Source organism: Neolamprologus brichardi, chromosome 23 (genome assembly GCF_056152115.1).
Source record: "Neolamprologus brichardi isolate AB-2024 chromosome 23, ASM5615211v1, whole genome shotgun sequence".
Taxonomy (NCBI): Eukaryota; Metazoa; Chordata; class Actinopteri; order Cichliformes; family Cichlidae; genus Neolamprologus; species Neolamprologus brichardi.
In genome coordinates this window covers 1,521,617-1,541,194 of record NC_142125.1, presented here as the reverse complement: position 1 = coordinate 1,541,194, position 19,578 = coordinate 1,521,617, and the positions used below count along the sequence as shown (strand labels likewise).

The 19,578-nt window shown below is 43.2% G+C and overlaps 2 protein-coding genes across 2 annotated transcripts in view; one reads left to right on the top strand and one right to left on the bottom strand.

Moving 5' to 3' along the window:
- acbd6 (acyl-CoA binding domain containing 6) overlaps positions 1 to 7,747 on the bottom strand; it is a 31,154-nt gene extending 23,407 nt beyond the window's left edge. The window contains exons 1-3 of the mRNA XM_087836693.1: positions 7,278 to 7,747; positions 7,010 to 7,074; positions 6,473 to 6,569 (exon numbers count right to left, since the gene is read on the bottom strand). Coding sequence (XP_087692819.1) covers positions 6,473 to 6,569; positions 7,010 to 7,074; positions 7,278 to 7,556 — 441 coding nt within the window. The 5' untranslated portion in view covers positions 7,557 to 7,747. The remainder of the gene's footprint in view (positions 1 to 6,472; positions 6,570 to 7,009; positions 7,075 to 7,277) is intronic.
- Positions 7,748 to 11,087: 3,340 nt separating this feature from the next.
- xpr1a (xenotropic and polytropic retrovirus receptor 1a) overlaps positions 11,088 to 19,578 on the top strand; it is an 87,477-nt gene continuing 78,986 nt past the window's right edge. Inside the window, exons 1-2 of the mRNA XM_087836914.1 lie at positions 11,088 to 11,499; positions 18,044 to 18,095. Coding sequence (XP_087693040.1) covers positions 11,431 to 11,499; positions 18,044 to 18,095 — 121 coding nt within the window. The 5' untranslated portion in view covers positions 11,088 to 11,430. The remainder of the gene's footprint in view (positions 11,500 to 18,043; positions 18,096 to 19,578) is intronic.

Here is a 19,578-nt window from a genome sequence, read left to right as displayed (position 1 = left end):
GTTTACCGGTGATGGTGGTCTGCTCAGGCAGGATCTGCTGGTACCAAACAGCTGCCATGAAAAGTAGCCAATTAAATACAGGTGTTTTGGAACATGTTGATTGGGACATACCAAGTGTTGCCACATCAGGGGGGGGATGTGGTTTCTGTTAATTTAAACTATTAAACCAACTATTTGTTGAGCTTTTTGATATTAGCTAGTGTGTCAGAGTTTGTTCTCCCCACGTGTCTAAATCGTGCTGATGAGCTGCTGTTTCTCAGCTCAGTGTTTGGTTTGTTTGGTGTCTCTAGAGCAGGGGTGTCCAACTCCAGGCCTCGAGGGCCGGTGTCCTGCAGGTTTTAGATCTCACCCTGGGTCAACACACCTGAAACAAATGATTAGTTCATTACCAGGCCTCTGGAGAACTTCAAGACATGTTGAGGAGGTCATTTAGTGATTTAAATCAGCTGTGTTGGATCAAGGACACATCTAAAACCTGCAGGACACCGGCCCTCGAGGCCTGGAGTTCGACACCTGTGCTCTAGAGTCTGATTATTAAAGCCCAACGCTTAACCAGCTCAGTTCCTCAGGTATGGCAGCAGCGCTGGGATCAGTCACCTCAGGCCTTTTTCAACAAACCAGTTTTTTCTTTCTAATTTTGACTCCCTTCCTGTACTTCTTCTGAGACATGCACTGTGGAGATAAGAGACTAGAATAGGTGAGGATCACACATTTAGTGAAAAGCATGTGGAGACCTGAGCTTCTAATATGGCTGATGATGATGAGGAGAAGATATCAAAGAGATAAAACTGAAGGAACTGGCTGGGAGCTTGCAAACCTTCATGGGACAGCATGTAGCAGTAACACTGAAACGCAGACCTGCACGTCGACCGATCCAGACCCACTGAAGCTCCTGATGACGGAGATCACCGTCACAGGTCCAGCTACAGAAGTTAACTTCAGAGTCAGGTCAGTAACTCTTTGAGCCAATATTACAAACATAAACTGAAGATGGTCTTGAGCATTTCCTTGTTACCTTTGGGAGAATTGCAGCTGCCTGGTTCTTCTGCCTCATTCGTCTACCTATAATGTTAATGTGCCTCTGTTCATATGAATGTTTATTAACTTTCAGTTTCCTTCATATTTATCCTGATTAGCACCTCGGGGAGCTTTCTGGGAGGGTAAAGGAGTTGTGTGGGGAAATGGATTCAGCCTAAAAGTGAAACAGTGCAGTGAAGTAATTAAGGAACAATAGTCAGGAATGTTCTAATCCTAAAACAGCCGCTGAAGCTGCCATGCTTGCTCACGTTTTTGTGGAAACCCAAAGGAAGGGGCAGCCACCGAGTAAGACTTTTGATGAGTATGTCTGCAGGCCAGTATCATCACACCATCACATTGGATGCGTCAGAGACTTGGGGCAACTTGGGGTTCAGTATCTTTCCCAAGGATACTTCGGCATGCGCACTGGAGCATCCAGGAATCTCACCATCAACCTTCCAATTGATAGATGAGCTCCTGAGCTACAGACACCCTGACAGGAATACCAATAAGTATTCACTAAGTCCAACAAAACTGACCCACATGTGTTTTTAAAACAACAGAAATGTTGTTTGGGGGGCAATAAACCTCCAAAAAAACCTGTTGTGCAGTCAGAGCTTTTGCCAAGCACCCAGCCTTCTCTAGCTTAGTTTACCAGCCTTGGGTTTCTTCTCCAGTGACAGAGGGATGCATCGATTCTCTATAAAGCAGGCTCCTACCTCTAATCTTTGAGAGTCTAAAGCTGGCAAACAGTTCAGATGGTGTAAATCTGAAACGGCTCTTTGGGGGCTTCAGACATGACCTCACTGGTAATAAATGGCCAACAAAACGTGCAACAGTTTTAAATGCATCACGTCTTAATTTTGTGACTATTGTTAATCTTCTGTTTTCATGTGATCCCACATTACATTCAGCTCAGCCAAGACTTTATTAGCCAGACTATTCTTCGTGGGCCAACCTTGACTCACAAAAGAGCCCACACAAATCTGATTTCAGAAAATAGGCAGAGTGGGGAGAACATGACAAGCGAAGCAAAACAGCGCGCGCACTTTTGGGACAACCTAATTCACTTCAGAAACTCGGAATATTCGCTGATGCACCGGCCCTGCTCCTCTGCAGCATAATGCAATATAAAGGCAGTGTCTGCTCAACAATTGAGACAGGAACAGAGGTCAAACTGTGGCTATTATTCTCTCCCCTGCTTCTCTGTCTGTGCACTTCTACTTACACCATTTAACTGTGCTTCCCAAAGAATAGCTGCTGCCGTGCTGTGGCGCTTTGTTAACACTAATAGAATCAGGTTCTTTACAGGCAGGGTAGCGCTGCTTTTGCTGGGCCCACCCCTGCTATTGTGTGGCTTAGGGCAGAGTCAGCGAGTATTGCCCCACAGCTTGGTGGAAGAGAAACGTGTCAGGATGGGATACGTGGTTGACAGTGATGCTATTTGGGAGACACAAATGGATGGATGGGGGTGGGGGGAGCAGCAAAGTGAATGGAAGACTGGGAGGGGAAATGGGGAAAAGAGCAAGTAGCACAAACTGCCTTTAAAGATGAATGTTTCAGTGTTGCTTTGCTTTGCAGCCAAGTTGTAGCTGTGCATATGTGACCGTGTGCCTATCTCTCTGTGGAAAGAGTGCACGCTCTCTCATGTGCACATGTGCTCTGTGTATCACGAACACAGCAAACCATTCATCTCAAAGAAAGACAGTAAAACCAGTTCCACCAGAGTCATGATGCGGTGTAAATGAGAACAGAATCAACGATCTGCAAGTCTCAAACATATATTTGAGTCACAATCCAATAAAGAAAACATTGACATTTTTAAACATTCTTCTATTTTGTGTAAAATAAGAGCTCGTTTTGAATCTGACGGCAGTAACATGTCTCAGAGTTTGAGGAGTGCAACATACGACTGGAAAAGTGAGCAGTATTTAAAAGAAACAGCTGGAGGAACATTTTATTGCATGCCAGGTGCATGATTCTGCCATTAAAGTCACTGCATGGGCTCGGGAACAGTTACAGAAATAAAATGTTCACCATGTCATCCACAAACGCAGGTCAGAGCTCTATCATACGGAGAACACGTGAACATGATCCAGCCATCTTCTCCGGGCCAAAGGTCGTTTAAAATAGTCTGAAACAAAGTGTAAAACTGTTTTGTGGTGAGATTGATCAAAACATGAACACGCTGTCCTCTGGACTAAAGAGGAGCAGGACCAAAATCCTGCATCTGTGATTGTAACGGGTGCATTTGTGCCTCTGGAACATGATCGTTTCAGGATTTCAGTACTGATGATGCTTTGAACATCTGGAAAGGCTGAAAGGTGTGCGTGTAGGTTTTCTAGAAACACATGCTCCCATTCAGATGAGCTTCTTTCAGGGACGGCCGTGCATATTTCTGGAGGACGATGCTGATCTAAGAAGAGTCCAGGTGCTGAAGAGGCCTGCCTGTAGTCAAGATGTTTCCCAAACTGAAAACATTTGGAGCTTCATGAGATGAAGAATATGACAAAGACCCAGGACCGCTGAGCAGCTAGAATCTTGTATCAGACACGAGTGAGACAAAGTGCACCAGCTGAGCAGACGCCTTTCAACCACAACCTGGGACCCTTTGGTGAGAGTCTTCCCCTGCTCACTCTCCCCCTTTTTCTAGCCTACTCTTCACTGCTGAGCTGTTTTTTTGTTTTTTTTAAAAAAAGCCAAAAAACAAACAAACAGAACGAAAGACTGGGACAACATCCTCTCCCTAAAGTCCAGCAGCCGGTCTCAGTTTGCAGATGTTTACACACTGTTGTTAAAAGAAGATATGTAATATATCTGTAGATATCAATTAGGGCTGCCACGATTAGTCGACTAGTCACGATTACATCGACTATCAAAATTGTCGACGACTGATTTAATAGTCGACGCGTCGTTTGAAGCTTTGTAAGATCCCAAAAGACGCAGGAATAAGTAGTAGGATTTAAGAGTGTAATAACGGACTGAAACAGAAGATGGCAGCACTGCATGTACAAGGATGCCAGCTGCCGTTAAACCCCGAAGAAGAAGTAGCTCTGTCCCAGAATTCATAGCGCAGCCCAGCTCAGTTTCCAACAATGGCGGCAGCTAGTTAGTTTTAATATTACTCTTATTATTCTTTCTGGGTCACAAAATAAACGTTTAACATATTTTCAGGCGAGAATGTAGCTGTGTAAACCTCAAATATCTGCTCAGTTTATCAAGACACCACATATTTTCAAAAGCGCTCCGACGTTTTCGGAGACGTCTGTTACCCACTAGCTTGATAGCTAGCCGGGGGCTAGGCTCACTAGAGCCGTGAGAACACCGGACTCCCGGCAAAGCGTTTTCAAACCCACAGCTGTCTTTCGCTACTCAGGTTAAACATATATAAGTCATTTAGATAACTTAAAATGTTATTGTTTGGCTTTTTTTAGTATTTTATTTGTTCCTGAGTAAATCAGTTTGGCTGAGATTAAAGTTATAGTTTTTACACAGCTGAATAAACGTCAAGCAGACAGCTGATTATCAGAAGTGTGAGATGCTCGAGAATATACTCCGGTGTCCTGTTATATTTTAGATAGCAAGGAGTTTATTAAACTTCACCGAAACAATCTGCAAATTTCATTAAAATTTAATAAACTATCATCTTGTCTTTATTTTTAGTTAGCACAGACCTTAAACACTTAAAGCTGTAAGCTAATGATAGTTATATAAGAGCAGATGCTGCTGGTGCAATAAGCTGTACGTTTTATGTCCAATGGATGATGATCTAATTAGTCGACTAATCGCAAAAATAATCGGTGACTAGTCGACTATCAAAATAATCGTTTGTGGCAGCCCTACTGTCAATATCTAACAGTGACTTCAATAGATTATCAGAGAGTGTAAACACTTCCCTTTGTGACTAAACTGTAACACTGGTGCTCACTCACTGCTGCTACAAACTTTATCATTCCAAGTTTTAGATGATCTATAAAACAAAGTATAAAAATAAGTGTTTTATCAGTATGAAGATTATACTCCATTACTGCAAACCATCCAGGGTTGGTGTTGAAACCTAATGTTGTCCCAAAGAGCAACCTGTTTATGGCACAGCTAAGAAAAGAGTGTGTAGAGATGTAAACAGTCACTATACAAATTAGCACATCCCAACAGCCTTAATATGAACATTTAAATAATTACTATTCTAAAATATCAGCCACTGAGGAAACCTGCGCAAAATCTTCATTTTTCTTTCTAAATGTGCAGAAAATGAGCAGCAACACGGTTTCAACAAAATGACAATGTGACAGTGACACCTCCTGGTAAACACCAGGTACTTCACACCAATGACACGGATGGTTCTGTTCTATATCTGTCATCCTTTTTGTCCTAATTTCATACATCTTACCTTTAAAGGTCTGTTTTAGTTCATGTACATTTCCAGAATTTGTTATCAGGTGTGTAAGGTCAGAAATTGACAAGAACCAGGAAGAAACAGAATGACACTGTCATTCCTTATGTGGTAACTCAGAATTTTCTCTATGCGTAAACATCACAGTGCACGTCTGATCCAGCAACACCCTCAGACAAAAACTGGTTCACCCCAGAACTCAAGCTAAACAGTGTAGTGTACCATGTGAGGAGTGCTCGGACCATAAGAGAAGCAACACTCCACAGACGCATGGCACAACAAGAAAGCCACCTCATAAGGACAAGACGCGGCTGTCCACCTTCTCTTAAAGGGGAAAGGACACTCTTCAATGATGCCAATGTTCAGATTTTTCACAGATTATTTGAGAAAGGAGTACAGGAGCCCATCTATGCCCACTGTGACTGACCCCTGGTGACAATGACCCACGCCTTTTTTTCCACACCTGGGCTCAAGGGATCACTACCACCTCCAAGAGGGCAGCCTCTTCTAGAGGTCAGACACCTGAAACTCTCAAATCTCTGGTTTTAGAACAGAAGAAGCCTCTTGGATGGGAGGAGAAACATCTTCAAGAAGCAAAGAGTTCAGTTACCTTCTTTTCAAACACTTCAGACTACCGTGACCTGGATGACTGAGAAATTACAGACATTAGTCTATAATCAGAAAATGTGTAAAGTGACGAGAACCAGAAACTCTTTCTACATATATTCAAAAACAAGACCATAAAAGTCATAAGGAGCATGATGAATGTCAACACTAACACTGACATTCAACATTCTCTACAAAAGGACCATCTTAAAATCAAATTATTACTACGAAGAAAACTGTTGCAGTAAAGGCTGAGCTGAAAGCAAACGAACTGTTATAAATGTATAATTAATGTTTTATAATCTATGTTATCATAAGATCCATTGTAATAAAAATGTTAATTTGATCTCTTTATAAACTTACTGGTGTGACCCTCCACAACAGTCACAACATTAACCCACCTCTGCATCGGTTTAGAATCAAAATGTGGATTAAAAATAAATTCTCAGGAATTACCTTCGTGCTGCCTTCAGGGTCTAAGATGTTGACACAGGAAATATACTCTTGCATTGCTTGTTCCTGATCCATGTCTCCAAGCTGCTTCCAGGCTTGCCTGTTATGACATCACAATTACCAAAGTAATCACTGTTAAAGATTTTCACACTTCGTGAACTAAAACATGAAAATAGAAATATTAGATTCACTGACTTTGGGGGAATCATTTTAATACTTTGCAAGAGGACGGGCTGTTTGTGAAGAGTGGTTTATTTTAAGTAGCAGAAACATTTTTCTTCATCAAGCATCTGAACGTGGATCCCTGAGCCTGGTTCTGCCAGAAGTTTCTTCCTGTTTAAAAGGGAATTTCTCCTTTCCAGTGTTTCCAAGTGCTCGTTCGTAGGGGGTCGTCTGATTGTTGGAGTTTTCTTTTTATTATTGAAGGTTCTTTACCTTACAATGAGGCGACTGGAGCCATTTAAGTAAAAGTGAATTGAATTGACTTACTCGACCTATAAGGCTTTAAAATATGTGCAAAGTGAAATCTGGGCTACTTACCATTTTCTTTGTCCTTCAAAGTCAAAGAAACCAGGTTTTGGTGTATTGCACTTCCCCACTTTGACCTATAGATACAAAATCACATTACATATCTGATTTAATGTCGCCTGCAGCTGTGAGCCTGACTCGATTAAATACCAGAGGAGTCACATAAATGCTGAGATTCATGGCGTGTGGGGGGGTGTCCCGTCTAAAGCAGCGTGGTGCAACTACTGGAAGGCTCGAGTGTGGCCGACACACGCACAGTGACATTTAATCGTACAATCACCTGTTTGTAGCGAGCGTACAGGTACAGCAGCTGGTCCCTGCTGGCCGTCTGTATCAAGTCTTTTACGCGGTCAGCGGCAGACTCGAACTCGCGCTCCAGCTCTTCTCCCTCCAGCCGGTCCCCCACCTCCATGGCGCTGCAGTCAAATTTACTCAAACCCAAGTCCGAATCCGAGTCCGAGCCTGCTCCACCGAGGGGCTCTCCTGTGTCGGGCCGGGCTGGATCCGTACCTGAGCCCGTCGCGGTGTCCGGAGAGGACGACGGCGAACCAGAAGCCATTGTTATTATTGTTTATAGCGTCTCAAACGACGGGAGCCGCGGATCTCCGTGAGAAACGCGGAGAAGCGTACGGAGAGCAGCTGCCTGTTATTTATATTATGTCTGCAAAGTGTTTCAGCAAAGACTTGGATTTTAATCCGTTAACGTAGCAAATCCGCGACAGTCGGATCTATTTCTGCCGTTGGTCCGTGTCTGGTACTGTCAATTTAAAAGCGCCGGTAAAAAAAAAACGGCTGTTAGTAAGAAAGGTTCCGGCTCTGGTGCGAGTAAACACGCGAACACGCACTTTTCTGTATATTTGTTATGAATAATTAAACAAAAACTAAATATTTTCTAAATGAAAATAAAATGTTTGAGTTTTTCTGGTTGCTGTGTACATGTCACGTTATCGTAGGTCAGCTGACACCGAATAATCGGCTAACTTAAGCGCTAAAGTAGCTTGCAGTGGGTTTGTTGATACTTTGGGTGGAAAAATGTTTTTTGAAATCTCCTCAAATTAAAAAAAAAAAAAACTACGTAAAGTACAGCCATTAACACATTTCTTTATATTTTTCTGGAAAATTGGAAATGGATACAACAACTGATTAAACAAATCTACAAAGATAAATCAAAATAAAGCCTATAAGGCAAAAACAAAGTCTGTTCCTGTCATGGTCCGGGTGTGTGCCAGTGTGTCTCCCTCCGAGCCGGCATCTCCACCCCTGGGAGGGGCCTCAGTGTTCTGCTGATTGCTCACACCTGTGGGTAATTTAGCCGGGGACTCATGAGGCCAGCGCACTCAACCTCTCTTCGCCAGATTCTCAGCTAACCCTAGTTAGTGCAGGCCACCACCGTGATGTCGCAGTCGCTTTGTGAGTTACCTTGTCTCATCATGTGTTTCTCTCATAGCCACACCAAGCTGCCAAACATTAATCTCTGCCCAAGAACTCCAACCCGGACGCTGGACCACCTGACAGTCCCACGGGCTGTTCACCCGAACCACCTGCCTGCCTCCACACCAGGAATTTCGGACCACACACCCGGACCACTCACCCCTCCACGTCACCACCGACCACCCGCGGCAAGTACGCAGTACGAAGGAAGATTCAGAACGAACAGCTTATCCATATTTCCCCTGAACCATACCTGAACGTCTGTACTCTATTTACAGTGACTCTGACCCTTTCCCTGGACCCAGAGTGACTCTCCCTCCAGCCCGAACCCCGGACCTGCTGTTTCCACTGACCAAGACCAGATTGCTTACTTAGCCCAGGCTGCTTAAGACCCCTTTGATTCAGTTGTGGCACTTCGCACTTGTTAACCTCACTTTCCAGTTTATGAAAACTTACTGAGTAAATAAACGTCGTCTCTAAAACTACTTACGAGCTGTTCAGCGTCCAGCATTTGAGTCCTTTCACCTTTGAGGCGGCCTCGGCCGTGACAGTTTCATTCTAATGATTTTGAAAGTCAATATTTGTTTTGAACACAGTTATTCCTCATAGCCCGAAATCTCAGTAGTAAGCTTTCTCGTCCTGTCTGTAAATAGTCTTCAGCAGTAGTTCTCAGGGCTTCTTGAAGGACATTCAAAGCTCTTCTTTGGATGTTGGCTGCCTGTTGTTCTCTTCTCTGTCACGCTGCTTCAATAATGTTGAAGGCCAGTCCATGTTTTTCTGTCCAGATATGCTTTTACTGCATTAGCAGTGAGGTTGGGGGTCACGCTAACAAATGAAGCCAGTTGCTCAGATGCTTTCCAGGTGGTATGGCAAGGTGGATCAAAATGGGATGGTACTTTTTGTTTTCGCAGTTTCATTTGACAAGATGTCTAGTCGAGTTTATTTCCTAGTTCTTAAGTAATAATAAGGCACACCTCAGCCTTTCCTGTGTCTTTTCGTCAGCCACTATTATACAGAGAATTTCTAATGTCCTTAAGCTGCAGGGCCACATGTTTCTATCAGGTACCGTGTCAGGTCTTTCCTGGACTTCTCCCCCCTTCTTGCCACTTATTGACCTATATCTGTCCAGTTTCCTCCGTTTTTCTTCCTCAAAAAAAATGCTGCTCACCATGCTGAGATATGCAACATTTTTAGGAATCGCCTTGTTAACCTAGTCCAGTCTGAGTCCAAATATCCGTCAAACTGTGTTTGTTTAGACATTTTTCACAAGTTCCCCTAAAGAAACAAATAGAACAAATTGTGTTTTGTGGCAGACTGTTAGTAACAAAGTGCCTAAACGTGAGGGTCTGGAAACTTGGAAGAAAAATACAAGGATTGGACAACCCGTCCATTCCTTATCCATTCTCAAGACTTTTGCGCAGCACTGTATACTCCATCACAGACATTTCCTGGTAGAACATTTTAGTGTGTGATGTGTGCATGCGATGGGTTCTGTTTTATAGATTCTCATTATCCTAAAATGAGGATGACTACAGACAAGAAGGTAATAGCTTAATTTTAAGACTCAAGTGTATTGACATTTGCTCTGGTGTTACTCAGTCTTTTTAAACTGTAATGCTTATTGCACTGTAGAGGCTGGTGAGAAACCGTATTTCGTTTCAGGCTAAGTTTAAAAAAAGAGCAGTAATGAATTGCAACAATAGTTACGGATAAATAAAAAGCATAAAATCAAAGTTCTAAAACAAACCCTTAAAGGGCCTCAATTTAAAACTTTTTAACGACGTTTTTCTGTCCACCACATTTTTTTTTAAATAAATGTTTAAATTCTCATTGGATTCTACTGCAGCACATATTAATCAACCTGAATGTTTGCGACACCTGCCACAACGCTCAGCTTTGTGAAAACAATGTATTAACATATCGTGTCCAGCAGATGGTGCTATTAACACAAAGATGTTTTATTTTGGCGTTTGGCACTTTTTATCCCAAGTACATGATGTCGCTCATCACGTTCACCACGACAAAAATAGATTCAGCTGAGAAATAATCGAGTAGCCTAGGCTTAAGTCAATAACGTTTCTATTAAATTAAACGTTTTTTTTCTCTTTGAGAAAAAGCTCAACTTCCGAATTGTTTCTGTTCTACTTCATATGCGGTAAACACGGGGAACTTCCCAGTATATTAACAGTATTAATGAGGATCTTTTTACAAAGCTAGTGGTAGCCTGTTCGTGTTCTTGTGGACCTGTTTTTAGACCGAAAGCTACAAGCAGCTTACATTAAGCATCAAAGTGCGTCTAATTTGTTGTCCACGTGACTTTCTGCCATATTATCTGCAGAGAGATAAACCTCACAGACACGTATTAAAGTTTTAAATGAGTTATTACTGTTGGTCGGTCAGTTTAAATATATATTTATATATCTTTAAAAAAGTATCACATTGACTCCCAGGAGTGTAACTTTATTCCTTCTTCTTTTTGTAGAAACGCACGCAGACAGTTGTCTCTCTAACTACTGTACAAAACCCCAAAGGAAATAAAGTGAAGCGAAGACTGTGAGGGGTCCCGGGGTCCACCACTAACAGTTTTCACGAGGTCCCAACAGTGTCCGAGTTACACTGCGCGCTCTGCTGACGCAACCACGTCACAGTGGCTCATAGCGATGGCGGACCGCAGTGTCCCCAGACTTGCCCAGGGAGGGACCGAGCAAAGTCACTGAGCCACTTTCACCGGCTCCAGTAACCTGTCGCCCGACCACCTGTTAAAGGGAGGCCACTGTTGTTCTCGTTGTCCCACCCATGAAATAGTATGTGGGACGGGATCTGCAGGGAGTGCGCAGACCGGGACGAGCCAGAAGTGGAGTGAGCAGGAGCGCAGTGTGCCGGGCTGACGCGCCGCACGTTGAGCCAGCAAGTTGACTGATATAATAAAAGTCGCGTCGACGGGGAAGCGGACAGCCGCTCGGATTTAACAGAGCTTTGAGGGGGACACTTGTTCCGGCAAAATGAAATTCGCGGAGCATCTTTCGTCCCATATCACTCCCGAGTGGAGGAAACAGTATCTCCAGTATGAGGTAAAGCAGAATTTATGTTTTTTTTTTTTTTTTTTTTAAATGAATTTAAGGTGGAAACGGACGTTGACCAAAACGAACCTGCTTTCATGGAGCTTCAGGAAACTGGAAGAAAAGAGTCGCGATTAACTAGAGAAAATGTAAAGTGTTTTAAGTTTGATTTATTTTTCCAGTTTCAGTAAAGCCTGCTCCTGAGGGCAATAAACGACGGGAAAGATAAGGGAAGCCTTTGTTTATGGAGGGGGAATTGACTGCGGTTGTTAAGAGCCATGGGGAGCATTCAGCGTTTGTTATTGCTGTTTGTTGATTTTAACACGTATGAAAATAAACATAAAAACTCTGTTTTTTTTTAAAAAAAACAACATTTTTTTCATACTGTAGAAAAAATTAAAGTAGTTATTATTTTTTTTATTTTAACAATTATGGAGAGCTTTGCACAAAACTAAAAACTGAAGATTGTCTTTGTTTATTTTTCACATTTCTTTGCAAAACAACCCAATTTTCAACATTTCTTTTTGTTCTGTTACATAATTTTTTATCATCATGTTAACTGATGTTGCCTTGTTAAAAAATAATAATAAAAGACGCTCTTTGTCCAAAGACACCCCCCCTCCCCCCAAAAAACCACCTCCTTAAATTATTAACATTTATTTTCATGACTCTAACTAAACACAAAGGCTATATCTCTTCCACCAATTGAGTGCAATGTGTTCCAAAAATGTCACATTTCTAATGATTCTTTGTTTTTGCTAGCATCAAAAATATAAAAAGTATTTATTTTTTTTGCAAGACTTTGAGACTAAAATGATGTTTATTATCATCTTTCTCAGTCACCCAGGAATAGCTGTCTGTGAATCCGCCTGCAGGGCTTCGTCTAACCTGTCTGCTTTTGATATCTGTTGATTTAGAGCAACATCTTTGTGTGCACACATGCTTTTTTGTTGTTGAGTGTCGTACACTACTTGAGGAGTATTTTAATTTCACACCCCACTTCTTGCTGGCTCTACTGTGAGAGCTTTAGTGCAGACATGCATTGACAGGACAGACTGCTCACTTCCATTTGACTCTATGAATTATAGACAAAGACCCCGTTCTCTTCACCCTCAGCAGCCCAGACTCAACACAAGCTCAGTGCGCCGGTTTTATTTTGGTATCCTGCCCTGAATGATGATGTTAAGCTGGTCTGTTGGAACAGCAGACATTTGGATCTCTTGCTCTTGACAACATGATATGCTGTCATTGTTGTGTAATGAAAACATCTTTGGACACTATAATTAAAAGGAAAGAAAAAATGAACAGGCATACCTGGTAAACCTGGGAAAATTAATTTAAAAATTAAAAAATGGTGATTAACATGCATGCGAGTGCAGTATGTTGTCTTTGTATGTACAGACTGAAGCCCAGGGACAGATGCATGGCCATACCAGCCATTTTACACCTCCAGTATTCAGTGCAGCACTCGCTGACCTGAGATGGATGATATATTTTCTCTGTGATTAGTGTTGGTTTTATGGTTGCTCTTTTCTGGGACATAATCTTGAATTTGACATTTAAGTTGATAATATTAATGCACTTAAGAAAGAAATATTATTAAAGCCAACTGAGTTCTATAATATGTCCTTTTTTCTTTATTGTCGTCTCTGCATGTGATCCAGAAATCAGACATGAGAACTGAAAGGCGAACGATGAATCCTTTAAAACACAGCTGTGATTGATCACTGATGACTGACTCGTGTAGCCGGGAGTTAGTGTTTACATTTTTTAACCATTAAAAAAAACAGTCTTTACAAACATGTTCTCGTCACATATGTAAATGATGTAGGAGAGTTGCTCTCCCGTGTCTGCACTTTCTACTCTTGCTCCGATCTGAATTATATATAGTTTGTTGACCGAGAATCTGTTCGTGTATTTATGTCATCGTGGGAGTCTTCAGTCTTTGTGCGACCTCTGTGAACACACACTGAGTGGGCGGGGTGGGAGAGGACTCACACCTATAGATGACGGACACTTCATTAGAAGAATTGGATTTTCGGCCGATAGGGCCAAACGTGAAGCTAAACTGAACTCGGTCGACTTCAGAGAAGTGAGTCACTTAGATGAAGCAGAAATGAATTTTTTATTCTGGGAGATGCAAAAGCTTTGATATGCTGCTGTGATGCAACCCAAGCTGCATCACTTCGTGGGTTGTTTTGGTGAAGCCGTCGCACACACATGCGACTGTTGCATTGTAATAATGACACGCTGACATATTTCCTGCAGCACGGCTCATTTTCATCGTTTTCATGTAGAAGCTGCGACACTTCTGCTGATTCGAGTCAGTCTCATCCAAACCGACTGTGGTTTGAAGTCATGTTCTTGGCTTTGTGTGCTGGTTGAACTCATTGACCTGCTGCGCAGTTTTCACACTTTATTCATTTTATTGTTTTTTTTAAAGAGCTGCTTTTGTGTGGAAAACTGTGGCGCCCATTTAGATTGGTCAGCCGGTTTCTATGCAGATGAAAAGGATGCAGCAAAGTGGCCGTTCCAGCATAGAGGCTCTAGTTAGTAACGCACCTCATTCAAATGTGGAAGCATCGACAAGCCAATTGAGTGATTGGGCAATTAGGTGTTTGCTTTATCCTGCAGGACTGCAGTTATAAACCTGTATGCTAAACAGCTGTTTGATATGGAGGTGCGTGTGTGTCCTGCAGATTTATGCCAAACTGCAGCCTGATGAGATTTTTCCCTTTAAATGTAACGCAACAAATCTGCAAATCTTATAACAACAGGTACAATTTAGTGAGTTTTTCAAACGTGAATATATTAGCGCAGGTAAGATGTAGACAGTGAGTAACAATTGTGTTTGGCAGCTGTATTGAGCAGCACAGTTATAAGAACAAATGAAGGACAGTGATTCAGGTGTGTGCGTGTATGTGTGTGGGCGAGAGAACAAGGACACTTTTACATTTAGCTCTGCAGCCTAATCACTCATGTAAGCTCAGATGAGGAGGAGGAGGAGAGTGCATGCAGAGACTCACATTTACAATTCAAACGAGCAAAGTGTTGCAGAATAACAGGGATGTGTGTGATTTCAGTGACTGTTCAAAGGTCAAGTCTTGTCTTTCTGTAATTAATCGGAGCGATTTAAAGGTCTAAACAAGCGCAGCGAGCTTTGTGTCGTTGGAGCCGTTACAGAAACGTAACTGTTCCCTGTTCAGTGAAAGTACGATTTATCAGCACTGCGCAACAATTTGAACATTATGTATACAACAGGCATGGCATGGCAACTGCTGAGAGGCCCCATCTCTATACCTCCCTCCTTCCTTGCATCCTCACCTCATCGTTCCTCCCCCACTGGGAGGACATCTGGTCCCCGACCAGACCTGCCCTCTGCTCCCCTCCTCCCCTCCCTTTATCCTCTCCTCCCATGTTCGCTTTACATGCAGGCATCCACTCAGACGCTGAGCTGCAGATTGAAGTGATCCATAGATCCCTTCAGACTAATAATGTACGCTTCGCACTTCCTCAAGCACGATCTCAAGTATCATAGAGCAACGATTTGGCCAAATATTTTTGCTAGTGTCCTCTCAACATGATTCAGCATTTAAAGGATTAAAGTCCACACACAGTATTCACTAACATGGATACTCTGCTATAGAGGTCTAGTTTCAATAGTGACATAAATCTGGTGTGGGCCATCCATCCATGCATCCATCCATCCATCCATCCATGCATCCATCTATCCATCCATGCATCCATCTATCCATCCATGCATCCATCTATCCATCCATGCATCCATCCATCCATGCATCCATCCATCCATCCATCCATGCATCCATCCATCTATCCATCCATGCATCCATCCATCTATCCATCCATGCATCCATCCATCTATCCATCCATGCATCCATCTATCCATCCATGCATCCATCCATCCATGCATCCATCCATCCATGCATCCATCCATCCATGCATCCATCCATCCATGCATCCATCCATCTATCCACCCATGCATCCATCCATCTATCTATCCATCCATCCATCCATGCATCTATCCATCCATGCATCCATCTATCCATCCATGCATCCATCTATCCATCCATGCATCCATCCATGCATCCATCCATGCATCCATCCATCCATCCATCCATGCATCCATCCATCCATCCATCCATGCATCCATCCATCTATCCATCCATGCATCCATCTATCCATCCATGCATCCATCTATCCATCCATGCATCCATCTATCCATCCATGCATCCATCTATCCATGCATCCATCCATGCATCCATGCATGCATGCATCCATGCATGCATCCATGCATCCATCCATGCATCCATGCATCCATCCATCCTCTTCCATCCATTCATGAATCCATCCATCCTCTTCCACTTATCCAGTGCAGGGTCATGGGGGGTGGGCGGCTGGAGCCCATCTCAGATGTGAGTATGCCACATCGTCATGTTAATGTTTAGTAATTCTAACTGATGGCCCTGAAAGCTTTGGCTTAGTTATTGTCTACAGGTTTCACCAATGATTACTGCAAATTTATCTCCGTTCCCCAAAGAGACACCCTGCCCCCCTTTCACAGCCATCGCCATGGCAATGCCTCCACCTTAATGAACCCCCCCACTAGACCATATCAGCTGCTAACTGTTAGTTATTAACTGGACATCAGCGAGCTGTGTGTGTCCACAGTTGGTCCCTTTGTGATTTAAATCAGACAAAATGGGGCGAATGCTGCATAAAGAAATGTTTAGCTCCAGGATCAGGCTCCAGAGCTGCAGTCTCACTGCATATAATTCACAGAGGAACTTAGTATCAAGTATCAACAGTCCAGGCTTCGGCTAATGCACTGGATTTCTGAGTGGTTTACACACACACACACACACACACACACACACACACACACACACACACACACACACACACACACACACACACACACACACACACACACACACACACACACTCAGTCCTCTCTGTCTCTCCCAAGTTGACCCCAGACAGAGATGATAATGACAGCACATATATTGGCACCTATGTTTTACCTGAAACATGAAATTTGGTGCAAAGCTTAGATTTTACTTCACAATTAATTAACTTTTTTAAAAAGAAAAGTCCAAAATCATAATTTCCTTTTTCCTGTTTTTTTGGAGCAGTTTGGTTACAAAGATTTCCTTATTGTGAAAAAAGTTATGAGGAAATGTTCAAACGAGCCAGCAGTCGTCTGTTTCCATTATCTTCAAGGTCAGTCTCACTGAAAAGGAGCGACCCCGTTTAACCACAGCTGCTTTCTCTGCTTTGTATCTGCCAGTTTGTCAGTCTGCTGTTCCTTTAATTATTTATTTCATAAATATTCACATTATAATATAGTCACAGGGCAATCATGTTTTATACCACTGTCTCTCTGTGATTTGCCTCTTTGTTGTGTATGGGGTTTGCTTGATGATCCCAGTATCTGTATAGTCGGGGCTAATTTGCTCCAAATTGGGTCTTGGGCCCAGCTTCTGCCCTCCGGTGGGCTCAATACCTGCAGAAGGGGCCATAGCTTTTACTGCTGTGTGGATCAGGTGGCAGTCGGGAGCAGAGGTCCAATTCCCAGTTGACAAGTTTGGCCACAGGGATGTGGAATGTCACCTCTCTGGTTGGGAATGAGCCCAAGTTAGTTGGTGAGGCTCAGATATACTGACTAGATCTAGTCAGGCTCACCTAAGAGCACTGCTTTTGTTCTGTCATGAGTCTCTTTGATGGGCTAAAGGGAGATCAATATATGTGCTAGTGACAATAAGCATCAGTAAGTCTTGTTGAGTGAGGGCTTCAGAAAGGGTAAATGTGAAAGGCTACGAATGATTTGAATGTTTTTGTGCAGGTTTTGCATGTTCAGAAGAGAGCATGGTGGTCACAGGATGCACAGACCGCTGTGATAGTGCGTGGGTTTCTTCTGAACCCTTGGATAAAAGGTGCTACCTGTGCTCTGTCCACTGAGTCATTCTTTTGTTTGTCTTTCAAGAAAACTTTTCCTGCAGCGGGGCTGGACTGTGTGAGAGGTAGTGTGCAGGGTTGGGCATGCTCATATCCCTTTGGTTCGGGGTTTGTATGTGTTTATGTTTTCATGTATAATCACATGATTCCACAGTGCTCAGTGTAACAAACACAACAATGTAGTAACAAGCGGGGCGTTTTAAAATGAAGCTTATGCTGTGCAGACTTTGTCTATAATGTGAACAGCTGCCTGGTCTTTACTGTAATTTAGTTAATAGCTCTTGAGGTCCTTTTTAAGGTCCTTCTCCTCTGCATGCAGATGTTTCTAACAATTCTGTGGCACCTTATGGTTTATTCTAATCACCCCATTTATCTACTGTAAATCTTTACAACTGATGGGATTTTAGATAATGAGGTAATTCAAGCAATTAGCTGTTTATCATCCCGTCTAAATCAAACCACAGTCACTTTGCACATGTGCAGCCCTCTCTGTGAAATCGTGAATGTCTTTTGCTCAAAGCCGCTTTTTGTTTTTGTTGTTTGCAGACACTCATATTTGTTTTCTCTTCTTCCTCATCAGGCATTCAAGGATATGCTATATGCTGCCCAGGACCAAGCTCCATCTATAGAAGGTAAGGAAGCTCCTCATGTGGATAAAGAAATCCAGACACACAGACAGAGGAAAACACACTCCCAGACACACACTTATGTGCCCCCTTTTTGGGCATCACCAGAATAACAGCCCTGCTAAAAATAGGTGTAAATCACAGCTAACACGTTGCCACTCACTTCAGTCTGTGACTTCACTTTAAGCTAACCTGCTTAAAGTAATAAACACATGCAAGGAGAAGAGGGCTGAGGAGTAAATGAAGCATTTTTACTGTTTGTTTTATGTTCATATAATGTAAACAGAGAGCGTTCAAACACCCTAAAAATGCTCAGCAACGATGGTTAACAAGGAAGACCAGAACTGAGAAGCCAGCGGCACTCAGTGCACCAACTAGCAGGAAGGCTGCCAGCTATAATTACTCTTTGGCCTCAGAGTGTGTGTGTAGTGTGGGAAAGAATGTAAACCATTTGTTTTTATTTTAGACACCAGTTTGTGGCGTAAACAACTTTCTTCAGTTGCAGGGTTTGGGTGTACCTAATGATGTGACACGAAACACTTGTGGTTATCAAACTGTGGGGCGAGCCCCGCTGGTGGATCGCTGAGCCAATTCAGGTGGGACAACGAGGTGAAAAACATGGAAGGAAAACTCTGATTTTCATTTGGGGAACATCCGAGTTTTATGATGCAGCTGAAGTAGATTCAGGGGGAGGAGTTCCTGCCCCAAGTGGAGGAGTTCAATTTACCGGTCGATCTACGTCCCTACCCTCACCTGTGGCCACGAGCTGTGGGTAGTGACCGAAAGAACGAGATCGCGGATACAAGCGGCAGAAATGAGCTTCCTCCGAAGGGTGGCTGGCCTCTCCCTTAGAGATAGGGTGAGAAGTTCGGCCATCCGGGAGGGGCTCAGAGTAGAGCCGCTGCTGCTCCACATCGAAAGGAGGCAGCTGAGGTGGTTCGGGCATCTGACAAGGATGCCTCCTGGGCGCCTCCTGGGCGCCTCCTGGGTGAGGTGTTCCGGGCATGTCCCACCGGGAGGAGGCCCCGGGGCAGACCCAGGACACGCTGGAGAGATTATATCTCTCGGCTGGCCTGGGAACGCCTTGGTGTTCCCCCGGATAAGCTGGAGGAGGTGGCTGGGGAGAGGGAGGTCTGGGCCTCTCTGCTTAGGCTGCTGCCCCCGCGACCCGGCCTCGGATAAAGCGGATGAAGTAGATTCAGCATTTGGGTGCAGCTCGCGCGCTCGGGATAAAACACAAGCCCGTGTAGGGATTTTTTCTTTTTCAGTGTTTTGCTGTGTTCCTGCTGAGTGGGTTTGGTGTGGATGTGAGTTTGACTATCTGTGAATGACAAAGATGTAACAGGCGCTGAGACTGCAACGATGAGAGCGCTCCATCTCTGTCAGCTTCAGACTCAGAAATCAATCTGAGATATTTGTTGACTTTATTTTTGACTCATTTCTGGACATTTATTATTTATAACACTAATAAGAATTCTATTTAAAACTA